At 38.3% G+C, this 25279-nt stretch overlaps 1 protein-coding gene across 1 annotated transcript in view; it reads left to right on the top strand.

Moving 5' to 3' along the window:
- rut (rutabaga) overlaps nt 1-25279 on the top strand; it is a 1268721-nt gene that overhangs the window by 967094 nt on the left and 276348 nt on the right. Inside the window, exons 10-12 of the mRNA XM_068226417.1 lie at nt 2528-2655; nt 5037-5195; nt 17011-17155. Coding sequence (XP_068082518.1) covers nt 2528-2655; nt 5037-5195; nt 17011-17155 — 432 coding nt within the window. The remainder of the gene's footprint in view (nt 1-2527; nt 2656-5036; nt 5196-17010; nt 17156-25279) is intronic.

Here is a 25279-nt window from a genome sequence, read left to right as displayed (position 1 = left end):
ACTTACCGCAGAAAAAAGTGAATTTCGCTTTAAACTGGCTTTATTGCTTTAATTTGCTGTAATCTGCAAAAATGAAATTACTAATTTCTTAACCAGAATCAAATGATTCGTTAAGATATCTCAAAATCGCTTCAAAACATGTTTTGTCGCGTTTATCGTTAATGCAAAAAAATCGTGCTTCAACGAATGACTGATAAATTAGCTGTGACATGTTCATAGTTCTCAGATTTTTCCACTTAAGTTACAGAGCCAGCTATAGCTTCCATAACTGCTGGCTAATGTGAGCTACCAACAAATATTTCTTGTACAGAATTCTGCACTTTTTTAGCAAAAGAACTCGGTACAGTTTTATTGAATTATTCTTGAAACTACAATATCAAAATTGATTCTCTACATTTATGGAATAGTAAGGACCTACAAAGCATTCCGTCTTAATTATTACATAACCTATGTTTAGTATACGGTACTTACTTTTTACAAATTTTAGTTTATTCTTCCACCAAATCAATACATAGTTTTACTACCCCCTATGGGTGCGGGACGCAGACGAAGAATACACCCACCGTATCCCCTTCTGGTCGTAAGAGGCATCTAAAAGGGGTGACCAAGGGATGATTGTATTAGAATCATGAAATTACTTATGATTAGTACAATCACGCGGGGAACACCATGGGTCGCCTTTACTTGCGAGGAGTACCACTATGTTACGTACACTATAGGTTTGTGATTAGTAACAGCAGAGAGTGGTTCACTGTGGGTTTCCAGTACCCGTGATTAGTACCATTGTTAGAAACACCATGGGTCTGGGCGTTGCCTGTGATTAGTATCACAATATCAGTGACATCGTGGGTCTGCGTTGCCTGCGATTAGTATCCGCTATATAAGGAACACCATAGGAATGCTGGTGCCCGTGATTAGTACGCCTAGGCGAGGAACACCATGGGTTTGTGTTGCCCATGAGTGGCACAATTATGTGAGAAACACCATAGGTCTGTTACCTGTTCGAAGTAAAATACTGTGAATAGTACCATAATGTGTGGAACACCGTGAGTCTACGCTACTTTTGATTAGTACCGCAATATGGCAAATACTTTACTAGCGGTAAGTACCACTATGAGGGGCCATTGACCTGAATTTTGGACCCCCTTAGACAATAAGCATCCTCGATTCATGTTTCTGCTTTAGAAGCAGTCCCTTGGTCAGGAATACTATTGTTGATGATAGTTTCTGGGTCGGATGCATTGATTGTTTTAAGTTCATATCCATCCATTCATTCTTCATCATCGTGTTTTTATTCTGGTCAATGGATGATTTTGAACTTTTGAATTGTCATTATATTTCTTCTCATTTCGTACCATTAGGGGCCACTGACCTAGATGTTAGGCCCCTTTAAACAAGCATCATCATAGTTTACTTTCAAATAGTACTAGTTTGGACCGTACATAGCAGTGATCCTCAGCTATTCATCATAAAAATTGGAATTAGAAGGACATAATGTCATTATAACCAAAAGGGGTTGAGCCTCCTGTGTTTAAACTACAAAAATATAGACACAGAAATACAGTACGCTAATGTACACATCTAAAAATCCAAACATTAGACACTTGATAATGGTCAAGTGGATTTGGTATCCCAGAATAAAAACTAGTACCTTAGATCACAAAATTAATGAAACTTGAAAATGATTTTGGTGTAGCTGCATTCAAAACTGCTCTTGTATCGAATAAGTGTGATGTAAAATTTCATTGTCTATTGGTAGTCCCTCCATAGATCATAGTAAAATATACATTCAAAAAACTGTATCATTTATACTAGAGATTATCACAGTGTTGACGGAAATAAAACTGGTTAGTTGCTGATGTGCATGTCAAGGGCCGTATAATGGAAGGAACAATCTTCTTTGGTTATAATAAGTGAAGGGTATCCTGATGTTATTAAAGCAAGTCGTATCCATCCGTAAGGGTGTTAATGGGGGAATTTCTAAAAGAGAAAGAGAGAAAATTACTTGACTGAATTGAAACAAAATTACGGGAATGTGACTGATAAAAGAGAGGGAGAGAGAGCTTACCATTCAAGGTTACCATTTCAAGTTTCACTAATCTTGTGATCCACTAGTTTTTATTCTGGAATCCCAAAACCACTTGATCATTATCAATTGTCTAATGTTTGGACTTTTAAATGTGTACATTAGTGTATTTTCTTTTATATTTTCGTAGTTTTAACTCTGGAGGTTTTTATTTATAATTGCCCTATGTCCGTCTAATTCCAATTTTTATGACGAATGGCTGAGGATGATCGCTATATATGGTTGAAACTAGTACTATGTGAAAGTAAAACTAGGTATTGATCAGGTAGAAGAATATACTAAAGTTTGTAAAAAGTAAGTCATATCCATCAGCACGAGCCTAACCACAAAATTTATTGTTCATATGTTTAGTATACTGTATTATTTTTCTTAACTTTGGTAACTGAATGATTTGGAAATTTACTGAGTGAAAATTAACTGAACCTTATTTGTATTTTCCAGGATAACCACTGTCTACGCATCAAGATACTCGGCGATTGTTACTACTGCGTATCTGGACTTCCAGAACCAAGATCCGATCATGCTCATTGTACAGTAGAGATGGGACTGGACATGATTGATGCAATTGCGTGAGTATTGACACTTAGGTTCCTGAGTCTATCAGAACTGCTTTATGAATAAATAGAATTTAGAAACTACCTGAAGAAGAAAACGTATGATAACAGAATTACAGCTGAAAAAGAAACAACTTCATTTTAAAAATTGAAAAATTTAGATACAAGACTTCTACTTCTGGATAGGAGTATGGTTCTGGGGTTCAGTCAGCCTACACAAGAAATAAGTACCATGTGATTTCCTTGAGACGAACGCTGGGCATACCATCCCGCGGGCAGTCGATAAGCGTGTGCTATTCAGCCACAGTGACGTTGCACCGTGAAGTTCTCCCAGTCAGTCTCGATCCCTGTGGCGATACCCGATTTTTAAATGAAGGCAAAAAATAGCTGAAGAAAGAGGGCAGAAATCCATGTTATTTTCAATTCACGTTGTAAGGATGAAGTTGTTTATGTTCATTGCAGTATTTTGACTGGATACAATAAAAAGTTAAGTCCTACGACCAAAAATAATTTTGTATTGTACGTTATGAGTTATAATTTTCACTATTGTATTTTAAGATGTGCTTTTAGAAACATCTCAAACATAATACAGAGTTCAGGTGGATAAGCTGCGGCATGTGATTGCTTGGATTTAAATTATATGATAATCTCGCCAACAATTCAATCATGCTTACCACGAATATCATCAATTATCAGTTAGGTTATTTACTTGAAGGACCCCCTGTGGGTGGGGGACGTAGGCGAAGAATTCACCCATGGTATCCTCTGCCTGTCGTAAGAGGCGATTAAACGGGGCGACCAAGGGATGATCAAATTAGAACCATGAAACTACTTGTGATTAGTACCACCATGCGGGGGACACCATGGGTCGCTTTTACTTGCGTGTAGTACCACTATGATGGGTAGCAAATAGGCTTGTGATTAGTAGCACTCTGTGAGCGACACCATGGGATGAAGGAACCATGGTTCTTGGTTGCCTATCAGAAGTACCCACTATATGAGGAACACCACGGGATAGTATGTGTCCCTGCGGTTAGTATCCCTGTGTGATGAACATCATGGGTTTGCGTCGCCTGTAAATGGTGCCGCAATGTGCAAAACAACGTAGGTCTGTAATACATGTGCGAATTTCATTACCTGTGAGTAGCACCATAATGTGTGGAATACCGTGAGTCTACGCTACTCTTGATTAGTACCGCAACATGACAAATACCATGGTTCTACTTTCCTAGCGATAAGTAGGCCTACCATTGTGAGGTGCCGAGAACTTGGATTTTGGACCCCTTTTAACTACAAGTATAATCTATTCAGAATTGTGCCATAGAAGCAGTCCCTTGGTCAGTAATTCTGTTGTTCTACGCCCACTTCTGTGCACGTGAGGCGCTGTGGAACGGTCCCACTGATCGTTTTAAATTCACGTCCGTCAGTCCGTCCTCATGTTTTGAATTGTGGTCAGTGGATGTTTTGGGGTTTTTAATTTGTCATTTCATTTTGTCTCATTTTGTACCATTAGGGGCCGATGACCTAGATGTTAGGCCCGTTTAAACAACAAGCATCATCATCATCATCATCATCATCATCATCATCATCATATTTACTTGAAGGCATTCTGTACATTTAGTTGGTAGATACATTTATGTTGTTGTTGTAAATAGTAAATATCTATGTCCTACTCATGATGAAACTCCCTCGCCATTTAGAGACTAGCTGTTATTATCGGATGCCTGATAAGATTGGATATTATTTTCAGAAATGCAGTGAACAGGGAAAGTCACATAACACTCTGCAAAATCTTTGTAAATTGTAACACAAAAATTATATTGTGTCAGTTTTCTTTGAATGTATAAATATAAGAAAATTGACTATTTATATTGAGCGCAGTATAAATCAAACCAGAATATCTCGAAAAGTTAGGTTTGCTTGTGAAACTAGTATTGTCTTCCTTTCTTGTTAATACTGTCCCCCAATCAACCTTTCGCTGAGTAGTGAAAGAGCGCTTTGTAGTCAAAATGGAACGTCGCCACTCCACATCCCTTTTGAGTGTGCTCGCTCTCTCGCTTCACTGTGACGTATGCATGCTACGTAAGGTGCCCGTATTTACGTCAGGCCAGCCCGGCTGGACTGGGCTAGCCCCAATGAGCACCCAGCTGAGCACCTCTGGCATAGACCATTCTAACTCACGTAGTGCCAAGGTTACAGGTAATGGAAGCCTTTCCCTTCAACTCCTCCAAGGGCTTTCATGGTCTATATGGCAATGGCTTTCACTTCTGCTTTGTCATTTATTTTATTGTGGCAGTTGTCCTCATATGAAAACAGATCAGCTTCACTTCAATGTTGTCTTTATAATGTTAAAACTATTACAATTGTATAATATTTACTTTGATGCTTCCCTGCAGGTCAGTGGTGGAGGCTACAGATGTGCAGCTCAACATGCGTGTTGGCATTCACTCCGGACGTGTGCTGTGTGGAGTGCTGGGGCTTCGGAAGTGGCAGTATGATGTGTGGTCCAACGATGTCACTCTGGCTAACAACATGGAGGCAGGTGGGGAGCCTGGGTGAGTACATTACAGCAGTTCTTTTTTATTTCATTTTCATGGCCTTGGCAAAAATATTTGTTAGTTCTTTCCCCCTGGATCTTCAGCTGTATAATGGGCTTTCAAATACTTGTTTCTATTGTCAAAAAATTGGAAAACTCCACAGTGGTTTATCTCTAAGAAGTGTACATGATTACTTTTCCTACATTTTTACTAGTGTTTGCTGTCCATGTTGACTAGTGAACTCTTCCCATCTCATTAGGGTGACCATACGTCCTCTTATCAGGGGAAAAAAAAAAAGATATCCAGGCAGATTTTTCATATGTCCTCTTTTATCAGGGGGAAAAAAAAAAGGGACAACCGAGCAGATTTTGGAGATTTCATCAAATGTCTTCCTTTTTGGGATTGGGGGAAAAATTTGAATTTAAACAAGTCACAAGCTGCACATTCAGTTACAGTTTCAGTTGTGGAAGACCCTTTTCTTTAATTAATCCAATGGTTAAAAGAGAAACAATTTGAAATAGAGACAATACATTCAGTAGCAAGTGTCCAGTACAATTTCAAATATTTAAACTGTTTGGAATTTTGGAATTAATTCACAGGTAACAAAAAGTTCAAATTGCCTACTCTTGGTAGTGAAAGGAGGATTGAGATTTTAATTATGAGAAGTCTCATAATGAAAGCAATGTCAGTATCAAATAATAATAATAATAATAATAATAATAATAATAATAATAATAATAATAATAATAATAATAATAATAATAATAATAATAATAATAATAATAATAATAATTTTCAGCTATATTATTAATTTATTATTAATATTATTATTGTTTGTAGCTTAATATTTTAACTGTAATACACTGCCTGACAAAAAAATCGAAGCACCCAGAAGCGAAGGAGGAAATGAAATGCAACTTAACGTGTTGAGAGGGCATGTGATGTTATTTCAGTGATTACAAAATAGTCAAATTTACAAAGAATTTGGCAATACGAGCCCGCTTATCATTATGATGTTTCACCCCCTCTGGCCTGGATACGTGCACTGATTCGGTTGCGAAGGGTGTCATAAAGCCTTTGTATCCCCTACTGAGGCAAGCTGATCCACAACTGTTGTAACTGATCCTTGATATACTGGCACTGGGATGGAGTTAATGTCCAAGCTGGTCCCACACGTTCTATCGGGGAAAGATCTTACGATCATCCTGGCCACGGGAGTACCTCGACATCACGCAGACAGTTCATAGAGACGTGTGCCGTGTGTAGTCGAGCAGTGTCCTGTTCAAAAATGGCACCACGATACTGTCACTTGAGTGGTAACACGAGGATGCAGGATGTCTGTGACGTACTGTTGTACCATCAGGGTTCCCTCGGTCACTACCAGCTATGACTTGAAGTCATACCTGATGGTTCCCCACACCGTGACGCGAGGAGCAACACCACTGTGCCTCTCCAAAACGTTGGAAGAATGAAAACTCTCCCCAGGTCGCTGGCATACTCGCAGACGATGGTCAGCCAGGGTAGTGCAGAACTGCGATTCGTCACTAAACACAATCCGACGCCATTCTTCAACAGTGCATGCTTCCCAGTCTCCGCACCACTCCAAATGCAGCTGTTTGTGTTGTGATGTTAATGGCAGCCTACGCCTGGGACGGTAAATCCATAGTCCAGCTGCTGCTAGTTTCCGACCAATGGTGAGGGATTACATAGAATGTTGCAAGGAGTCCATAACTTGTTCTCGGATGGCAGGTGCATATGTGAAGGAGTTACGATGTGCTTGGTACACAATACAGGGATCCTCCTTTGTGGTGGTCAGATGTGGTCGACCAGAACCTTAACGAATATGCCTGCCCTCATGCTTCCATACAGTCTAACATCAGGCCACTGTTGCATCCAAATGTCCGACAAATCTGGATATTGCATGATTCGACTAATCGGCCAAATGAAGACCCAGAATGAGGCACCTCTCAAACTCTGTCAGGGGCTGATAATGCTGTCTCACACAAGTAAGGGGCATCTCCATGTCCTCCACAGTGATCACTCAACATCTGACTCTGTTCATGCCCCTTATTATATACCCTACTAGGCCTGGTAACAACACTAAACACGAACAACACCAATTGCACTCTGGTGGCCATTTTACCCATCACAGAGAATTACAACACTAATCATTACATTGACATCCAAACAGTCTGAAAATGAGTTGTTGGTTCACACTGAAAGCTGTGAACATTTAAAAAAAAGTGTGTTATTCGACTGTGATATGAGTAATGGCAAGGACAATTAGAAATAGGAAAGGATCAATACTTATTTATTGCACTTATGCTACAGTACCAGTTTTGACCCCCTACATAGGGTCATCTTCAGCTGAACAATACATTCACATCCATATCATGAAGCTATGATTAAGATTACATTGTCTAGGAAATGCCATATGATGATAAACATTTGGTCACATCCATATGGGGCATGTCGAAACGGGAACTGGCGTGTGTGTCACTATGTGCGACAATGCAATTGTATGTCTATAATGATGTGCTTTAGGTCTTAAAATTAGTTTATAAAACACATCTCTACTTAAAACTAACTTATGTAGGCTATATAAAAGATCAATACAATATATGTAGGAACACTTCATGCACATGAACATTCGTGTCTTGCGTGTTGTTCAGTTCATCGGTTGACTTCTGTGTTCAAGTCTTATTTACATAGTTTTACACTTGGTTGCTGTTTCTGGAGTTTAAATGATATGATTTGCTTGTAAAATTGTCACGTATGTATAAAAGATTTTGTCTTGATGTATATAGATAGAATAAAACACTTTCCAATTTTAAAAAGGATGCCAGACGTATGGATACAATTAGGCTAAAATATGTATAATCAGCTTTGCTGTGTGTTGAATCTTCTAGCTTTGTTAAAATAGAATCATGTTGTCCTATGACGTCCATAAAATTTGAGTGGCATTGGGTTGAAAGTAGTGGCTCCTTTCCCATTTGTAGCTGTGCAGTGATGTTGTATTATCTGTGGAAGATAAGATTGAGCTGTGAGTGATATTTTATGTTGGAGGAATGTCTAAGGGTTGTGTGTGCTAATTTGAATATGTACTTACTGTTATTGGTGTGGCTGAGTTGTGTTTGATATGCGAGCTTGTTGTGTACTACTTCGTGTTCTTCTTGGGCTCATATTAGCTGCTGTGAAGCGAAGGGAAGGGAAGGAGGGGTAGGGAGAGTTGCTGTTGTGGGGGTAGGGGTGGAGCTAAGTGTGTTGTTCGATGTTTCTCTGTTGCGTGTCATGTTCTGTTTATTGATTATCTTTAGGTAACAGCTTTTTAGGGCGGGGATAACTGTATTGAAGATGATGATAGTTTTTTCTGTAATTTCATTTATGTTGTAATTTGGATTGGTATACTGATCTAGAGTGATGTAAAATTCTTCTGTTATGTTGAGCAGGGGGCCCTTGGGGTTTATGTTCAGGATTTGCATGTCGTTCTCGATGTTTGTGAAACTGTGTTTATAGTCTTTGACATGTTGGCCTATTGAGGAAAAATGATTGTGTTTTACCACATTTCTGTGTTCATTATATGGGGTTAAAGTTTCTACCGGTACATCTGACATAGCTTGTTTCACAGTTATTGCATTTGATACGGTATACCCCTGAGTGGTTGTATTTATTGTTGCTGTTGATTGTCCTGACGTTGTGTATGATGTTGGTACTGTTGTGTGTAGTTTGAAATGCTATTCGCCAAGCTCAATAGCTGCAGTTGCTTAAGTGCGGCCAGTATCCAGTATTCAGCAGATAATAAGTTCGAACCCCACTGTCGGCAGCTCTGAAAATGGTTTTCCGTGGTTTCCCATTTTCACACCAGGCAAATGCTGGGGCTGTACCTTAATTAAGGCCATGGCTGCTTCCTTCCAACTCCTAGCCCTTTCCTGTCCCATCGTCGCCGTAAGGCCTATCTGTGTCGGTGCGACGCAAAAAAAAAAAGAAGCTTTTCTTAAGTTATGTTTTTTAAAAACGTTAGTTATGGAATATATGTGTACATTATTGAAGGTGAATAGTGCGTAATGTTTCTTGGATTTGTCTGCTTTTGTTAATTTGGTTTTGGGTTGGAATTTTATTTTGTGAATGATTTTGTTGATCATTTCTTTCTTGTATCCATTGTTTTTAGCTATGTCATGAATTAGTTATAATTCCTTGTGGAAATCCTTTCCTATTTCTAATTGTATAGTTCGTCAATATGGAGATGAAGATTATAGAGTATGATACCGTAGCCAACCAGCCAAAACGGAACGCATCTAGATATCGAAACTTAAAGATCAAACTAAGGAACTGAAGGAATGTCTAAAAAATGACCTAACACCTAAATTTTTGAGAAAACATAATAATAAACTCAGGCACACCATACAAGCTTAGAATACACAAAAAAGAACAAACAAAATCTGGCTCAAAGAAGAAATAATGTTTTTATACTGTAAAAAACTACATGTCAACAACGAACTGTACCGAATATACCGAATACATTTAAAAGCATCCAATGGGCTACCACACAGCTACTGGGATGATTTTCAACAGATCATTACAGAAAAAATATAAAAACTTAGCCACTAACAAACAGAATACACTAAATAAGAAATTAGAAGCACTTAAACAACCATCCAAACCAAATCCACAAACCGAAATTCCGAACACGAACTCTCCAACCCTTCCCAACGAAATCACTGAACACAAATTCCACCCACCCATAAAAAATCTCACACACACTTTTAACGAAATGCAAACTGTTATCTTGAGCAAGGGATCCAAGCACAATTGGGGCAATACATCAACCTTCCAGAACATCACAACCACCATCACTGAAATAGAAAACGCCATACAGAAAATCCCACACGAGCTACGAGATGAAGTCAGATGTGATATTAAAAAAAGGCTCCCACAATATATAGACAAAATTAACAGTAACTTCCAAAACAATAACTCGGCCAATAAAACACACATAAACAAACTCAAAGATAAAATAAAACAGAATAATCTACTTATAACAAAAGCCGACAAAGGCAGCACTACAGTTATCATCAACAAAGACCTATACCTATTGAAAACTAAAGAATGTTTTCAAGATAATTTTCCTCATCAAATGTGAAGATCCAACTAATAATATACAAAGAAACTTCAAAGCCTTATTAAAAAATACACACTTTCTTTTAACTGAAGTAGAATCCTCTAAACTTATAGTAATGAATCCTCAAATACAAACTGCTAAAGCTTATCCCAAAATACAAAAAGAACACATACCAATGAGACCTATTATTAACTACAGAGCAAGCCCAACCTATAAACTCTTGCAATTTTATTCAAAGATTCCTCAAAAAGCACTACATATTCTCAGCTAATCAAACAGTACGGAATTCAATAGATTTTTGTAATAGAATGAACGGATTGAAGATTGAACAATACCACATTGTCGCATCATTTGACATAATAAACATGTACCCCAACATTCCCACAAAACGAACAATAGAAATCATTGAATCAAATCTAAAAAGTCACAGCACTCTAAGCACTTCAGAAATAGAAGAGTTCATTAAATTACTTGATTTTGCTATTAGTAACGACTACTTTAAATTTCATGATACTATTTATCAACAACAAGGCTTACCGGTGGGACCTCCCGCCTCTGGTATACTCGCCGAAATGTACATAGACCATTTAGAGCACACATCAATTAGTAAAATAGACAATCTTTTTTTTGGGTGTAGATTTGTTGATGACATTTTCATCATCATCGACAATAGGTCCACAAACGAAACCGATATATTAGATAAATTCAACACAATAGACCCCCCCATATAAAATTTACCACAGAAACCAAAAACAATCACACTCTGAACAACTTGGACATAACGTTAACCAGACATGAAGACCACCTTTCCCACAAAATATTTAGAAAACCCACGCATACCTCAAATACAATCAAAATAAATTCCGTTCACCCCAACACACACAAAAGAGCAGCTTACTACAGCATGATACACAGAGCATTTAATATACTGTTAACAAAAGATTTAAAGAAAGAATTACAGCTAATTCATGACATAGCTAAAAGCAATGGATACAAGAAAGAAATGATCAACAAAATCATTCACAAAATAAAATCCCAACCCAAAACCAAATTAACAAAAGCAGACAAATCCAAGAAAGATTACGCACTATTCACCTTCAATAATGTACACATATACCCCATAACTAATGTTTAAAAAAAAGCATAACTTAAGAATAGCATTTAAAACTACACACAACAGTACCAACATCATACACGTCAGGACGATCAACAGCAACAACAAATACAACCAATGTCAAACGCACCGGTAGAAACTTTCTAACCTGATTTAATGAACACATAAATGTGGTAAAACACAATCATTTTTCCTCAATAGGCCAACATATCAAAGACTATAAACACAGTTTCACAAACATCGAGAACGACATGCAAATCCTGAACATAAACCCCAAGGGCCCCCTGCTCAACATAACAGAAGAATTTTACATCACTCTAGATCAGTATACCAATCCAAATTACAACATAAATGAAATTACAGAAAAAACTATCATCATCTTCAATACAGTTATCCCCGCCCTAAAAAGCTGTTACCTTAAGAAAATCAATAAACAGAACATGACACGCAACAGAGAAACATCAAACAACACACTTAGCTCCACCCCTACCCCCACAACAGCAACTCTCCCTACCCCTCCTTCCCTTCCCTTCGCTTCGCAGCAGCTAATATCAGCCCAAGAAGAACACGAAGTAGTACACAACAAGCTCGCATATCAAACACAACTCAGCCACACCAATAACAGTAAGTACATATTCAAATTAGCACACACAACCCTTAGACATTCCTCCAACATAAAATATCACTCACAGCTCAATCTTATCTTCCACAGATAATACAACATCACTGCACAGCTACAAATGGGAAAGGAGCCACTACTTTGAACCCAATGCCACTCAAATTTTATGGACGTCATAGGACAACATGATTCTATTTTAACAAAGCTAGAAGATTCAACACCGGGCGAGTTGGCCGTGCGCGTAGAGGCGCGCGGCTGTGAGCTTGCATCCGGGAGATAGTAGGTTCGAATCCCACTATCGGCAGCCCTGAAAATGGTTTTCCGTGGTTTCCCATTTTCATACCAGGCAAATGCTGGGGCTGTACCTTAATTAAGGCCACGGCCGCTTCCTTCCAACTCCTAGGCCTTTCCTATCCCATCGTCGCCATAAGGCCTATCTGTGTCGGTGCGACGTAAAGCCCCTAGCAAAAAAAAAAAAAAAAAAAAAAAGAAGATTCAACACACAGCAAAGCTGATTATACATATTTTAGCCTAATTGTATCCATACGTCTGGCATACTTTTTAAAATTGGAAAGTGTTTTATTCTATCTATATACATGAAGACAAAATCTTTCATACATACAATGTGACAATTTTACAAGCAAATCATATCATTTAAACTCCAGAAACAGCAACCAAGTGTAAAACTATGTAAATAAGACTTGAACACAGAAGTCAACCGATGAACTGAACAACACGCAAGACACGAACGTTCATGTGCATGAAGTGTTCCTACATATATTGTATTGATCTTTTATATAGCCTACATAAGTTAGTTTTAAGTAGAGATGTGTTTTATAAACTAATTTTAAGACCTAAAGCACATCATTATAGACATACAATTGCATTGTCACACATAGTGACATACACGCCAGTTCCCGTTTCGACATGCCCCATTTGGATGTGACCAAATGTTTATCATCATATGGCATTTCCTAGACAATGTAATCTTAATCATAGCTTCATGATATGGATGTGAATGTATTGTTCAGCTGAAGATGACCCTATGTAGGGGGTCAAAACTGGTACTGTAGCATAATAAGTGCAATAAATTAGTATTGATAGGTGGAAATCCTTTCCTATTTCTAATTGTGTAGTTCGTCAATACGGAGATGAAGATTATAGATTATGATAATGGCAAGGAACAAACGAGTCGTATATAGGAGGAGCTTGTTTCAAATGGAATCAAAACAGGTATTGCAGTATTTTTGCCTACAAACCATATTGAGTGTAGTTGTAGCTCAGAGTTTTACTTTGACATCTATGGGTCTGTGTATTCTTGAGAAAGCTACGTTTAACTGTCCAAAATGAATCGCTATCAACAGCATCATATGACCTCACTCCATTTGAGCATTGCGGGGAGTTTTGGAACTCAGTCCAGGCTTTTGGCGCGCATTCTAGTAATTAGAAATTGTATAATATACCTCCCCTACCCTACTGACAACATTCTGTTGGGAAATATATTTTCAACAAATGGGACTTAAACTGGCTAACCACGGTGTCAGACCAAATAAAATTAATGCATTAATGACCATGACCACCGGGCAGGCTGCTTTATTTCATGCTTATCGATAGAGGTAAACCCCAGAATGGGAAAAAATAATCCGTTCATTTCACTAAAAGATAGTATTTTTCACTGAACAGTTCAGGTATGATGGTCATCAATGCATTGTTCTTGTAACCCATAAATGATACCTCAAGTCTCTAGAGTATACGTATGGAAGGCAACAGAAGCCAGGATGTACGCAGTTCAATATCATACCTATAGATGAAATGAAAATCCCCGGCCCAGCCGGGAATCGAACCCGGGACCCTCTGAACAGGAGGTCAGTACGCTGACCATTCACCACCAGTAATACCACTGTACTGATGTGCATGATACAGCTCATAATGACGCCTAACATTAAACTTTTGCAGACATGCACTGTAGTTTCAGGATGTTATCCCGCTGCTGCATGGTTACAGGTGACTGTGACTCGTCGAAATCAGTGCTCTGCGAGAGCTTGCATATCATGTATTTATTGCATTCCAAAGAAGAAGAATCGATCTGGGGACTGAAGTTCACCGTTGTGTTGGCCGGTATTATTTTTACAGTTAGTTTGTCGGAATCATGATTAATTTCTTCCAGAATTTTTTCTGACATTTTTCGTGTCATTGTGGATGCCACATGAGCAGGTTTCTTGCACTTGAAGATGGTAGGAAGGCTTCTTTTAAAAATGTAGTGAACTGCTTTGTCATTTTTTCTGATGGACTCCATTTGACAATAACATTTTCTGACTCTAACATTTTTTTTCCCTGCACTTTGGTGCTTCTGCCAGTTGGTTCGTATAAGATTACAAATAATTTTGGCATAACTTCCCTGATGAATATACTATAGGCAAGAATGTACACGAATGTGCGATCGTCCCTTTTGATTGCACAACTCGCTTCATGTCAGACGTACCTTTACACTCTAAAGTTCTCATGGGCATTTCCTTATTGAAACCCCTCTCATTGGCACTGTAAATCTGGTCATCGGTATATAATTCGATGATTAAGCCTATATTATCTGCTTTTGTTGGAATTCATCTCGAACTCGCCATGTTGTAACAAATGATGTTATTTTATGGTTTAATATATTACAGCACTTTTTAAACCAATGCACCCAAGATGAAGTAGCCTTGAACTTGTTTTTGTCAATTTGTAATTCGTGAACCTTTAATGTCACAAATTTTTGTAAGCCACACTGTTTCACAATTTGATTTACTGCGCACCACTTTTGAAATTCATCAAATGTGTACATACTTATTAACTGCCTTCATTTTGTCAGTAAAATTCTGTTCCTGTTCAATAGATTCCTTCATTTTGTACAACTATTGTTCACTTGTTAAACATGTACATTTCTTTTTCATTATTGATCATGATCTGTGATTAAACTTTTCCTTGTGGCATTTGGGTGTTCCTAGAAGCAGCCAATATTTCATCATGACTTTCACCTATTTTGCTGTAGAAATTTCTTTGCACTTTTTTATTGGAGAAGGAACATGCAATTGACTCAGATTGCTGTGAACTGCTCGATTTGCCTTCGGAAGAAGATTTCGTTGGTAAATACTTCACCCTCTTCATCTTCATCTTGCTTGGTTCATTCAAGTCAGTATCTAGAGTTTCATAGATATAGAAAAGGCATATGATTGTGTCCCCACAGAGAGGGTTTGGGAAACCATGGTTAAAAAGAGACTTGGAAGAGAAATGTTAGAAATGGTGCAAGCAATGTACAACAACTGTGTTAGCAGAGTACTGACCCCAGTTGGAAAGACAGAATGGTTTAGGAATAAGACTGGACTAAGACAGGGGAGTGTGCTGTCACCTCTTTTGTTTATTATGGTCATGGACAAAATTGTAAAGGAAACAAAGGAAGACTTTGGAGATAAAGAGATGAAGACCCTGCTATTTGAGAAGTGAAACAACTACTAGATGTACTGAACAAAAAAAATTGAGAAGTATGGTATGAAAATCAGTACAGAGAAAAGCAAGACTATGGTGATGTTGATAGGGGAAAGGCAAGGAAAGGGCACTGTGAAAATTGGAAGTCAGAGTCTGGAAATAGTGGACAGCCTTAAATACCTTGGAAGTGAATTAATGCAAAATGCTAGGGTGGGCATGGAGATTAGCAGGAGGGTACAGCAGGGTAATGCATTCTACCAAAGAGTAAGAAAACTTGTTTGGAGCAAAGAAGTACCAAGGAAAAGTAAAGATAATATACAAAATGTACTATGTATCCATACTGACTTGGACTTTGACTAGCAGGCAAGAGAGTAGAATTCAAGCCAGTGAGATGAAATTCCTAAGAAGTATGATAGGAAAGAAAAGGAAAGACAAAGTGGGAAATGAAGGTGTTAGGAAGGAAGTTGGGATAGGAAAGCTAAATGAGAGATTTGTAAAGAATAAACTATAGTGGTTTGGACATGTAAAGAGTATGGAGGAGAATAGAATTCCAAGACAGATCCTGGAGGCAAACTGTGAGGGCAAGAGAGCAAGAGGAAGACCTAGAACAGGGTGGATTGAATCGGTGAAGGGCGGCATAATAAGACTAAATTTAGACTGGGACAAGATTGTGGAAGAGGAATGGTGAGAGGAAAGAGGAAGATGGAAAACCGCCATAAATACCCTGACCCGGCAAGAGCTGGATAAGGGGAAATGATCATCATCATCTAGAGTTATTCCTCTTTCCATGGTTTCTGACATGTAATGTTTTAACAAATCATACAGTTCATCAGCAATTTCACTTTCTGTTTCTGAAACACCAGAAGTTTCATAATCTTCCTCTTCCAATCTGGTGACAACCGTTTTTGCAACACTGTGGTAGATGGCATACAGTTTAGCAATGAACTACTACGGCATATTGAACTACCAACAATGTTCTGTCAGTCTGCGTGCTGCTTGCCTAGTGTCTGCGTATTGAATCCAGCACATGCTTCCCGCTATATTAGTTCGCAACCCAAGGCGCACATGTCTTCTTTCCCATCATATTTTACAATATTTATCATAAATGTTCGTGTTGTGAAAATGTGTACAGGCATAGCTTGTAAAGCTATGAAGAAAGTTAACATTTTATTTTTTCTGCCTCAAGAGAAGGTTTTACCAGTACATAAAGGAACTCCAGTAAGACAAAATTATGACTTCCTAGCAGCTCCAAAAAAAAGTAAAAGTAGTCTTTTGACTGTACAACCATCATCATCATTGGCATCATCATCATCATCATCATATTTTTGTGTTGCCTGTACTCACTGTTCTACAGATTGCGTAATATTTCTGGAAGAGTATAATTCACTCCTCCCTCTTCCTGAACAGCCTTAGGTTAGGGATATGAATCGTGGCTTGTTGTGCATTACGTTTTCTGAATACAATCGCACTTTGAAATGCTGTTGTTGATCTTCTCAGATGTCACTGTTTTATGTTTCAGGAGGGTGCACATCACCCAGGCTACCCTAGACTATCTGGGTGGTGAGTATGAAGTGGAAGCTGGTCATGGAGCGACTCGAAACCAATACCTTCGTGACAATAGTGTCACCACATACTTCATCGTGCCTCCAGCTCGTCGGAGAAAGGTACATTGTACAAGTCTATTCAACTCTGTTGGGCAGGCACCTAAAATACTCACTTTGAGAATGTTGTGGCACTGAGCGATTATGGACTTCCATTTTTCTCACAGCTTTGCACTGGCTTACACATTTGAAATAAAATTTTGGAAAGGAAGATGGGAAAGGTGGCCATATAGCCTATGTCATGTTATTTTTAGAGCTTAATTGAAATTAAAATCTGTAAACTCTCGTAGATTCGCACAGCATCTGCTCCTATCGTCTCTCTTCTTCTGTCTTGTAATTATCTGTATATAAGAATAGTTTTAGTTTTATACTCCTGTTATTGCAGATTTTCTCGTCTTTCTCTTCTTTTTTCTTTCTTGCTACAGCCATATACTTAGAATATAGTTAGTGTAAAAAGATCCCAAACAAGTGACAGATCAAGTTGTATATAGAAAGAGGGGAACTGTGGAAAGAAGGAGTAACAGGAAGAAGAGACCAGGATAAACATGATAGCACAAACAGCTGTGGACAATCTTCATGTCTTCATACACTGCTATCATCATATACAGGGTCTCTTATAAAACCAGACCGAGTGCACGGTGTTTGTACACTGCGCTACGGCAGCTGCCTCAGCCCAACTTCTGTCGTGCTCTGCTTTATATTAAATAACACTAGTATATTTACTACTTTAAGCATGTATACAATCTTATATGAAATCTTACCTTACGAAAGATGCTCGAAGTGCCATTCTTCATAATGAGGGACTTCATAAATACCAATAGGATTTTCTGCACATCAGTAGTGAGAGTTATGACTGTTCACATGACCATTTAGATGAAAACCAGGCCTCATCCGAAAAGAACACAAGCTGTGGGTCGAATAAACGATAATTCAGTGATGCAAGATACCACTCAAAGTATCTCACTCTTGTGGCAGGATCAGCAGGTTTTAAACAATCGGTCTGCTTTTTCTCTGTTAAAACTGTTCGTGTGTGCACATGTTTTTTATTGAGCACTGAGCCAATAATTTCAAATTTATTTAGTTATGTGAATTTCATCAGGAAATTGCTGAACAAATGCATTGCATACCCATTGAGTCAACTTGTACTTAAAATAACTTTTACATACAAAAATACGCAATGATAACTGTCTCACCGTATTAACAGCTGAGATTCAGGCTGGCTACTGATGCTAGCTCCTCGTAGGATGAAGAACTAAGCGTGCGACTCCCGTACTGCTGTATAGGTCTCGGAGAGTAAAATCGTGGCTGGGTGGTCTTGGTTCATGAGAGAGACCCCGTAGAAGGGCTCTCTCTGCATCAATCCCAGTTATCTACATCCTTCTTAGCCTTTGACAAACTTGTTTCTGTTTCCCAGCTTCATTAGAGGGTGGGCATCAACCTGGACAGTGGAAATGTAGGGGGAAAAAGAGCAAATGTTAATGGCCACCGGCCTCATGAAGCTCAGGAGTTCAGTAGAGACACACTTATCAGAGTGTGAGAAGAGTTGGATGAGGAGAGAGCCCATATTTTGTATCATTTGTCAGACACCAGTGTATGAAAATGTGTTAATGGTCTGTGTCTTTGGTGTTTTCTTGTATGTCCTTTCCTATTCTTCCTGCTGTTCCCTCATCCCACACTGATCGGTCACTGTGCTTATTCTAGAATATGTCCCTGCCCGATGTCCTGTCTTTCTGTACATGGTTTTATTCTTGGAATGTTGATATTTTTTATTATTAGGTTCGTAACGACCCCTGAGGATAATGAGCGACTTGTTCGGTACATCTTCTTTCTTCCCAATACCTCTTCATTCTCTCACTTCTCCTCTTTCTCTCGGCTTCCGTGATCTAAATCTGCATCCTGGTGTCTGTCCATCTGTGACCTTCCACGAGCTTTTTTTATTTGGACCTATCCTGTACTGTCATCAGTAGATAGTTTTCCTTTATGCCAATAGTCTCCCAATCTTCTGACTTCCTTCATCCACTTATTTCCAGTTAAGCAGGTTGCATTCCATATCTTCTTCGTCAGCCTACTGTCATCCATCCCCATGAGATGTCCAACAAATCCTAACCTTCTTATCACACTCGAAATTGGTTCTATACTCGCATATGTTGATATATCCTCACCATCATTACTATTTTTTCCTCCTGTATACCATTACTACTGAATGTTCCTATGTTGCACGGAAATGTTTCTTATACACATCTTAACTAGATGTGAAGTTACTGCAATTCAGAACTGTTTTTGCAGCTGGCTAGGGCTTTATGATGTTTCTAGTATAATGTGACCAAGATTTCAGTGATTCTGGTTATAGAAGTTGAGTGCTAATCTATATTGTATGTACATTATTTGAGTGTACCGGTCTCTTAGAACATTAAAGAAATTTAGCCAATATGCTACCCTGTTGTGCAGAAAGCCAACTTACAGGAATTGGTTGTACTCTTGATCAAAGAATAACTAGAGTTTATTGTATGCATGCCAAGTATAACAGCTCGTTTGTAAACGTGAGCCCTTTTGACAGACGACTAAACAAGTTTCTGCAACAGCAGTTTCAGAAAGTAGCTTTGCTGTCTAGAAATAGTTAGAATATGGAAAAGGTATGGAAAAAGTTACCACCTTGAGATTTATTTACATTCTGAAGTTAGCGTTTCTTTACTCGGGCAGAAAAAATTATCTTCATTGACTTGTTGTTCGCTTAACCGTTACCAAAATAAGCATTCTTTTATTATGGTTTAGGATGAATGTACAGTGATCTTACAGGTGTGTGGCTCCTGTAATAACTACATATTTGATACCTTGACCTAATAGCTTTTGTTTGCATTTTCTAGTATTGTGCTCTATTATTGGAGGTCTGAAAATTATAAACATAGTTCCTTCGTTTCACTCCTTATCAGTTGCAATGCATGATTAATGAATTAGTTTGGTAAGTTTATCTATCATGTTTATATTTATTCATATATTGGATTGTATGGAAAGTTCTGAGTACTTTTCACAGTTGTATGTTTGAGCTTTCCCTATAAATTAAAGTTTCTTCAAAATTTTTGTTATGTTGTAATCATTTGCAGAATAGCATCTGAATGCATCTTTTAGTATAGTTTGTTCATGATAAAAAGAAATCTGAGCAGTCCACTTTTGACTTTTGAAGATGAATGAACAAAACTAATTGTTTTGGCTTGTTAGCTCTATAAACAGGAAGGAAGAAATGTACAGACGAATAGACATCGGTGCAGTGTTTGTGGAAAGTGTGTTTATTAGTGAATTAATGTAGACCTTCCAAGGTAGTTTCTATAATTTTTCAGAGCTTATTATGGAATTACAGAGAGAGGCAAATTGCACAATTTTTTCTGTGTCCCCGCCAAGAGAACTATAAATTGAAATTTGCTTTGGGAAAAGGTTGAAATCAGTGCATTATATGTTTTACATGTCAGCTTGTAAGATTCAAAAATACGTAGTCTTTTGCTTAGTTTTAAAATAAGAATTAACATTTGAAGGAACAGTTCCTGAACAATCTATTGGGACTCCGATCATCTGGAAGATTTATGACCATCTTCAGAAAAGAACTAAGAGAATTGTCAGCACTGTAATACATTTTCTAATACAGCTGGCAAAAGCCAGTCATAAAATACTTGGGTCCTGTTTTCATAAAGTGAGTGGGAAGAAAATTGTTAATGTGTTGTTGTTATTATTATGATGAACTTTGGTTGATGTACAGATGAACAACCAAAAATGTGAAATTTAAGAAAGTCACCTTTGGATATGTTTGGCTTTGACAAGTTGACTAGATGCATTTTGCAATACAGCCCATAGTTCTCACTCATTGTCAGCCGCTCTCACTCTGCTCTCTCCCTTCTCCCTCCCCCTGACATGCACTTGCACACAGCACTATGGTATAAGCAGATGGAACGCTCCCACATAGCGCAGTGAGTCAGCTGCAGGCTACAGAATTTGTGCCTACCATTAAAGCTAAGGTTTAAATCCTGGTGTGAAGGATGTTTTTTGTTCCTGAATGGATACACCATGACGCCATTGGAAAACAAACATACCTAGTTTGGCCGAGCTAACTGATGCTAAATGCTTCACTCCATTCTGACATGGCACATTATTTACACGTGTCTCGTCCAACATAGCAATTTTAACATTTGTGAGGCAGCTATTCAGTGTGCTGTTTTACCTTGGACTGTTCAGAAATGGATACAACATTGGCAGGTGTCAGGAGATATTGGACATCTACCAGGCACTGGTTTAAAGTGCTACTAGAGAAGAAAACAACAGGTTAGTTGAAACTTCACAGGAGAACTCATTCTTGAACTCGGCAGAGCTCATGCAGGCAACAAATTTTCCTGGATGTCCATACACGGTTCATAAACGATTACGAAAAGCTGGACTCCATTGCAAAAAAGGTCTCTGCGATGAATGGAGGGTCGATCAATGTGCCTTTGCCAAGTAGGAGGTAAATCATAATTGTGATCATCTGCTCTCCTCTGAAAAGACTTTATTCAGTTCAGAGGATGTTGGGCCAGTTTGTGTTTACAGGCCACCGGGAGTGCAGTATGAGAAGATACAGAGCAGTGTGTTCATGCAGTGGCTGCATATCTGTGTCGTGTTGGGAGTTGATAAAATATGATGGGGCTGGAGTGCTTCATCATAAAGATGACTGTCTCACATCGGACCAATATTTGGACATTCTGTTGATTTCTTTCTATTTTTTTTTTTTTTTTTGCCTTACGTCGCACTGACACAGATAGGTCTTATGGTGACGATGGGGTAGGAAATGTGTAGGAATGGGAAGGAAGCGGCCATAGCCTTAATTAAGGTGCAGCCCCAGCATTTGCCTGGTGTGAAAATAGGAAACCACAGAAAACCATCTTCAGGGCTGCCGACAGTGGGGTTCGAACCCACTATCTCCCGGATGCAAGCTCACAGCTGCGCGCCCCTAACCGTCTGGCCAACTCGCCCGGTCTGCAGAATATTGTGGTTCTGAGTATGAGAGAGAACTATCCAGATCAGGTAATACAGTTAGTGCATGACAACTTCCCAATCCATGAGAGCAGTCGTGTTGAAGGCTGGTTTTCAAAGAAGGACTCCATTGAACTGCTCACTGGACATGTTTCGGCAAGGTGGAAACGCCATATGAAGAAAGAGTGGTCTCGCCCTCCCCAGAGTTCGCATGATGCTTTGTGGGGCGTTGAGTTGGACATATGGGAGGAGATTGCTCTTGACGAGGAATACTTTAGGAAGCTTGTTGAGTTAATACCACGCTAGCTCCGACAAGTTGTTCAAGCCGATGGATACTGGACGAGGTATTAAGCCGTGTATAATAGTCGTTTTCAGGACTAACATAATTAAAGGTACAATGCCAGATTTTGCATTGGACAGAAATACACACAGATTTGGTTAACGCAGCACTTTGAAAGTTTAAAAAATAGTAATGCATAGAGTAGGACTCGCACCCTGGTTCTCACCTCGACATGTGGGTATGCTTCTACGGAGTTAACTGGCACTTGCATGAACACGCTTAATATTGTAAGGCTATTCCATGCTGTTCATGGCACGTAAGATATTTACATCTCTGTAACAGTCCTTCAAGAGGCCAGTGATGATAAAACTAAATGCTCAGTGCAAGCATTCAGAGTGGAAATGCAAAAACTAGTCATATGGTGCAGTTAGAAATAGAGTAATGGAGACCAGTAAAAAAAAAAAAAAAAAATTACTAAATTGCCATTGTCAGTATTCGAACCCAGATCTCCTTGTTGATAACCAATGACCCTTCACTAACACTGACATGCCATGAAGTGCTTCATATCGAACTTCACTTGCCTTGCATGTCCCTCACATCACATAGTCATTTAACCATAATGGGAATTTTTTGTCCATTTCATTGTATTCTTTTATAAGCTATAAATTTAATTTTTGTTCTGTATTGAAGTGCAATTATAAGAAATAAATTGACAATCATTTCAATACAATATATCAAGTAAATAAAATTACATTAGTCTTGGGACTAGTTTCAGCCACTTAGTGGCCCGTCTTCAGCCAAATAAAAATTAAATGGATCATGTGATAGCTAGTAGCCTCCATGGCTCAGACAGCAGCGCATTGGCCTCTTACCGCTGGATACCATGGTTCAAATCCCGGTCATTCCATGTGAGATTTGTGCTGGACAAAGCGGAGGCAGGACAGGTTTTTCTCCGGGTACTCCGGTTTTCCCTGTCATCTTTCATTCCAGCAACACTCTCCATTATCATTTCGTAGCATCTATCAATCATTAATATATATACATCACTTTGGGAGTGGCAACCCCATCGTAATAACAGCTTATATAGGACTCATTCATTCCATCCCTGACCTGGTCAATGACTGGAAAACAGGTTGTAGGTTTTCATTTTCATGTGATAGCTAATACGGTAAATATGTATATAAGATAAAGACACTGTTGCAGGAGTAATTATAACATTAAAATACATGGTAACAACAAAAATTATGGTTGTTATTTTCTTATAATATGATGTCTTTAAGTTGGCAGTGAAGTAAATCTGGAAATGATAGACAAAATTAGGAATGAATAAACAAACAGAAAATAAATTAAAAAGGAGAGAAATATTATTTATGACACTCACCTCTATAGTGAAATGTACAGTACCGTACATCTGATGTCTGATGTAGAACAAGCACATACATGCTAGAGGAAGCAGACAGGCCATGAAAACAAAGGAGTGGATAGGGAACAAGCACTAGCATGTTGTAGGAAGCAGGCAGTGGAAACAAAGGACTATATAGGAAGAGTTGGCAAGTAGGAGAGGGGGTGAAGAAGGGAGAGTACAAGATATGTGGATGACACTCTTATGATCATGAGCGAAAGTGCGACTGATGCTGTCACCACTCTATCCAATCTTAATCATATTGACCCACATATCAGGTTTACACTGGAATCGGAGGAGGATGAAAAACTCAATTATTTGGATCTAACGATCATCAGACAACCTGGTTCATTGAGCTACAAGATTTTTAGAAAACCAACACAAACCACAAGCACAATCCATAAGATTCCATACACCCACATGCACATAAATTTGCAGCATATCATAGTATGGTACACCATACTTTTTAGCATCCCGCTGTCTAAAGAAGAACTTAAAAACGAATTAAACACCATTCATAGTATGGCTAAATTTAATGGCTACAACAGCTCCTTTATAGAGAAAATCATTAAAAAGCATGAACACAACTTTCAACCACCTTAACAAAAGAAAAAACTCACAACAATTTTTGATCTACTTTTACGTTTAGTAATAATAAAGCCTGCCAAGTCGTGAACAAATTTAAAAAGCATGACTTCAAAATAGCCTTCAAAACTTGAAACAGAAACACAGATATTTTATACAATACCAATTCTACATTGTATTAATCATAGCAACAAGTTCACCAAGTCAGGTGTTTATAGACTCAATTGCAATTGCAATAATTGTGACGCATCGTATGTTGGTCAAACAGATAGGAGCTTCCATACAAGATACTTAGAGCATGTTAACGCCCTGAAATAGAACAGATTTTCGGCCATGGGACAACATATGGGTGACTAACAATAAGTTCAATAAGTTCAACCAAGACATTAAAATTCTCAAAGTAATAGAAAAAGGCCCCCAGCTCATTATTATGGAAAATTGTTTAATCCATCTGGAACAGTTTTTCAGTCCTAACTTCAGTCTAAATGAAATTTCTGAGAAATCAAACATTTTATTTTACCTCTAAATTCCTATCTTTAGTAATCATGCGTCAGATAAAAAAAATATTTCTTTCTCTTTTAAATTCCCCTCTCAGCAGCAGACTTTCTTTCCGCATCCTTCAGCCCCACCTTAGACACCTCTCCTGCCCTCCTTTCTTTACCCCCTCCCCTCCTCTCCCTATCTAGTCCTTTGTTTATTCATTCCTAATTCTGGCTATCATTTCCAGATCTACTTCATTGCCTGAGGTCTTAACTCAGCTTAAAGACATCATATTATGACAAAAAAATCACAACCATAATTTTTGATGTTATATGTATTTTAATGCTATAATTATTCTTGCAACAGTGTCTTTATCTTATATACATACATTTTAGTTATCACATGCCTGTTTAATTTTTATTTTGGCTGAAGATGGCCATTAAGTGGC

Source organism: Anabrus simplex, chromosome 2 (genome assembly GCF_040414725.1).
Source record: "Anabrus simplex isolate iqAnaSimp1 chromosome 2, ASM4041472v1, whole genome shotgun sequence".
NCBI classification, from domain to species: domain Eukaryota; kingdom Metazoa; phylum Arthropoda; class Insecta; order Orthoptera; family Tettigoniidae; genus Anabrus; species Anabrus simplex.
Note: the sequence above shows the minus strand (reverse complement) of the source record. Positions and strands in the feature narration are given on the sequence as shown.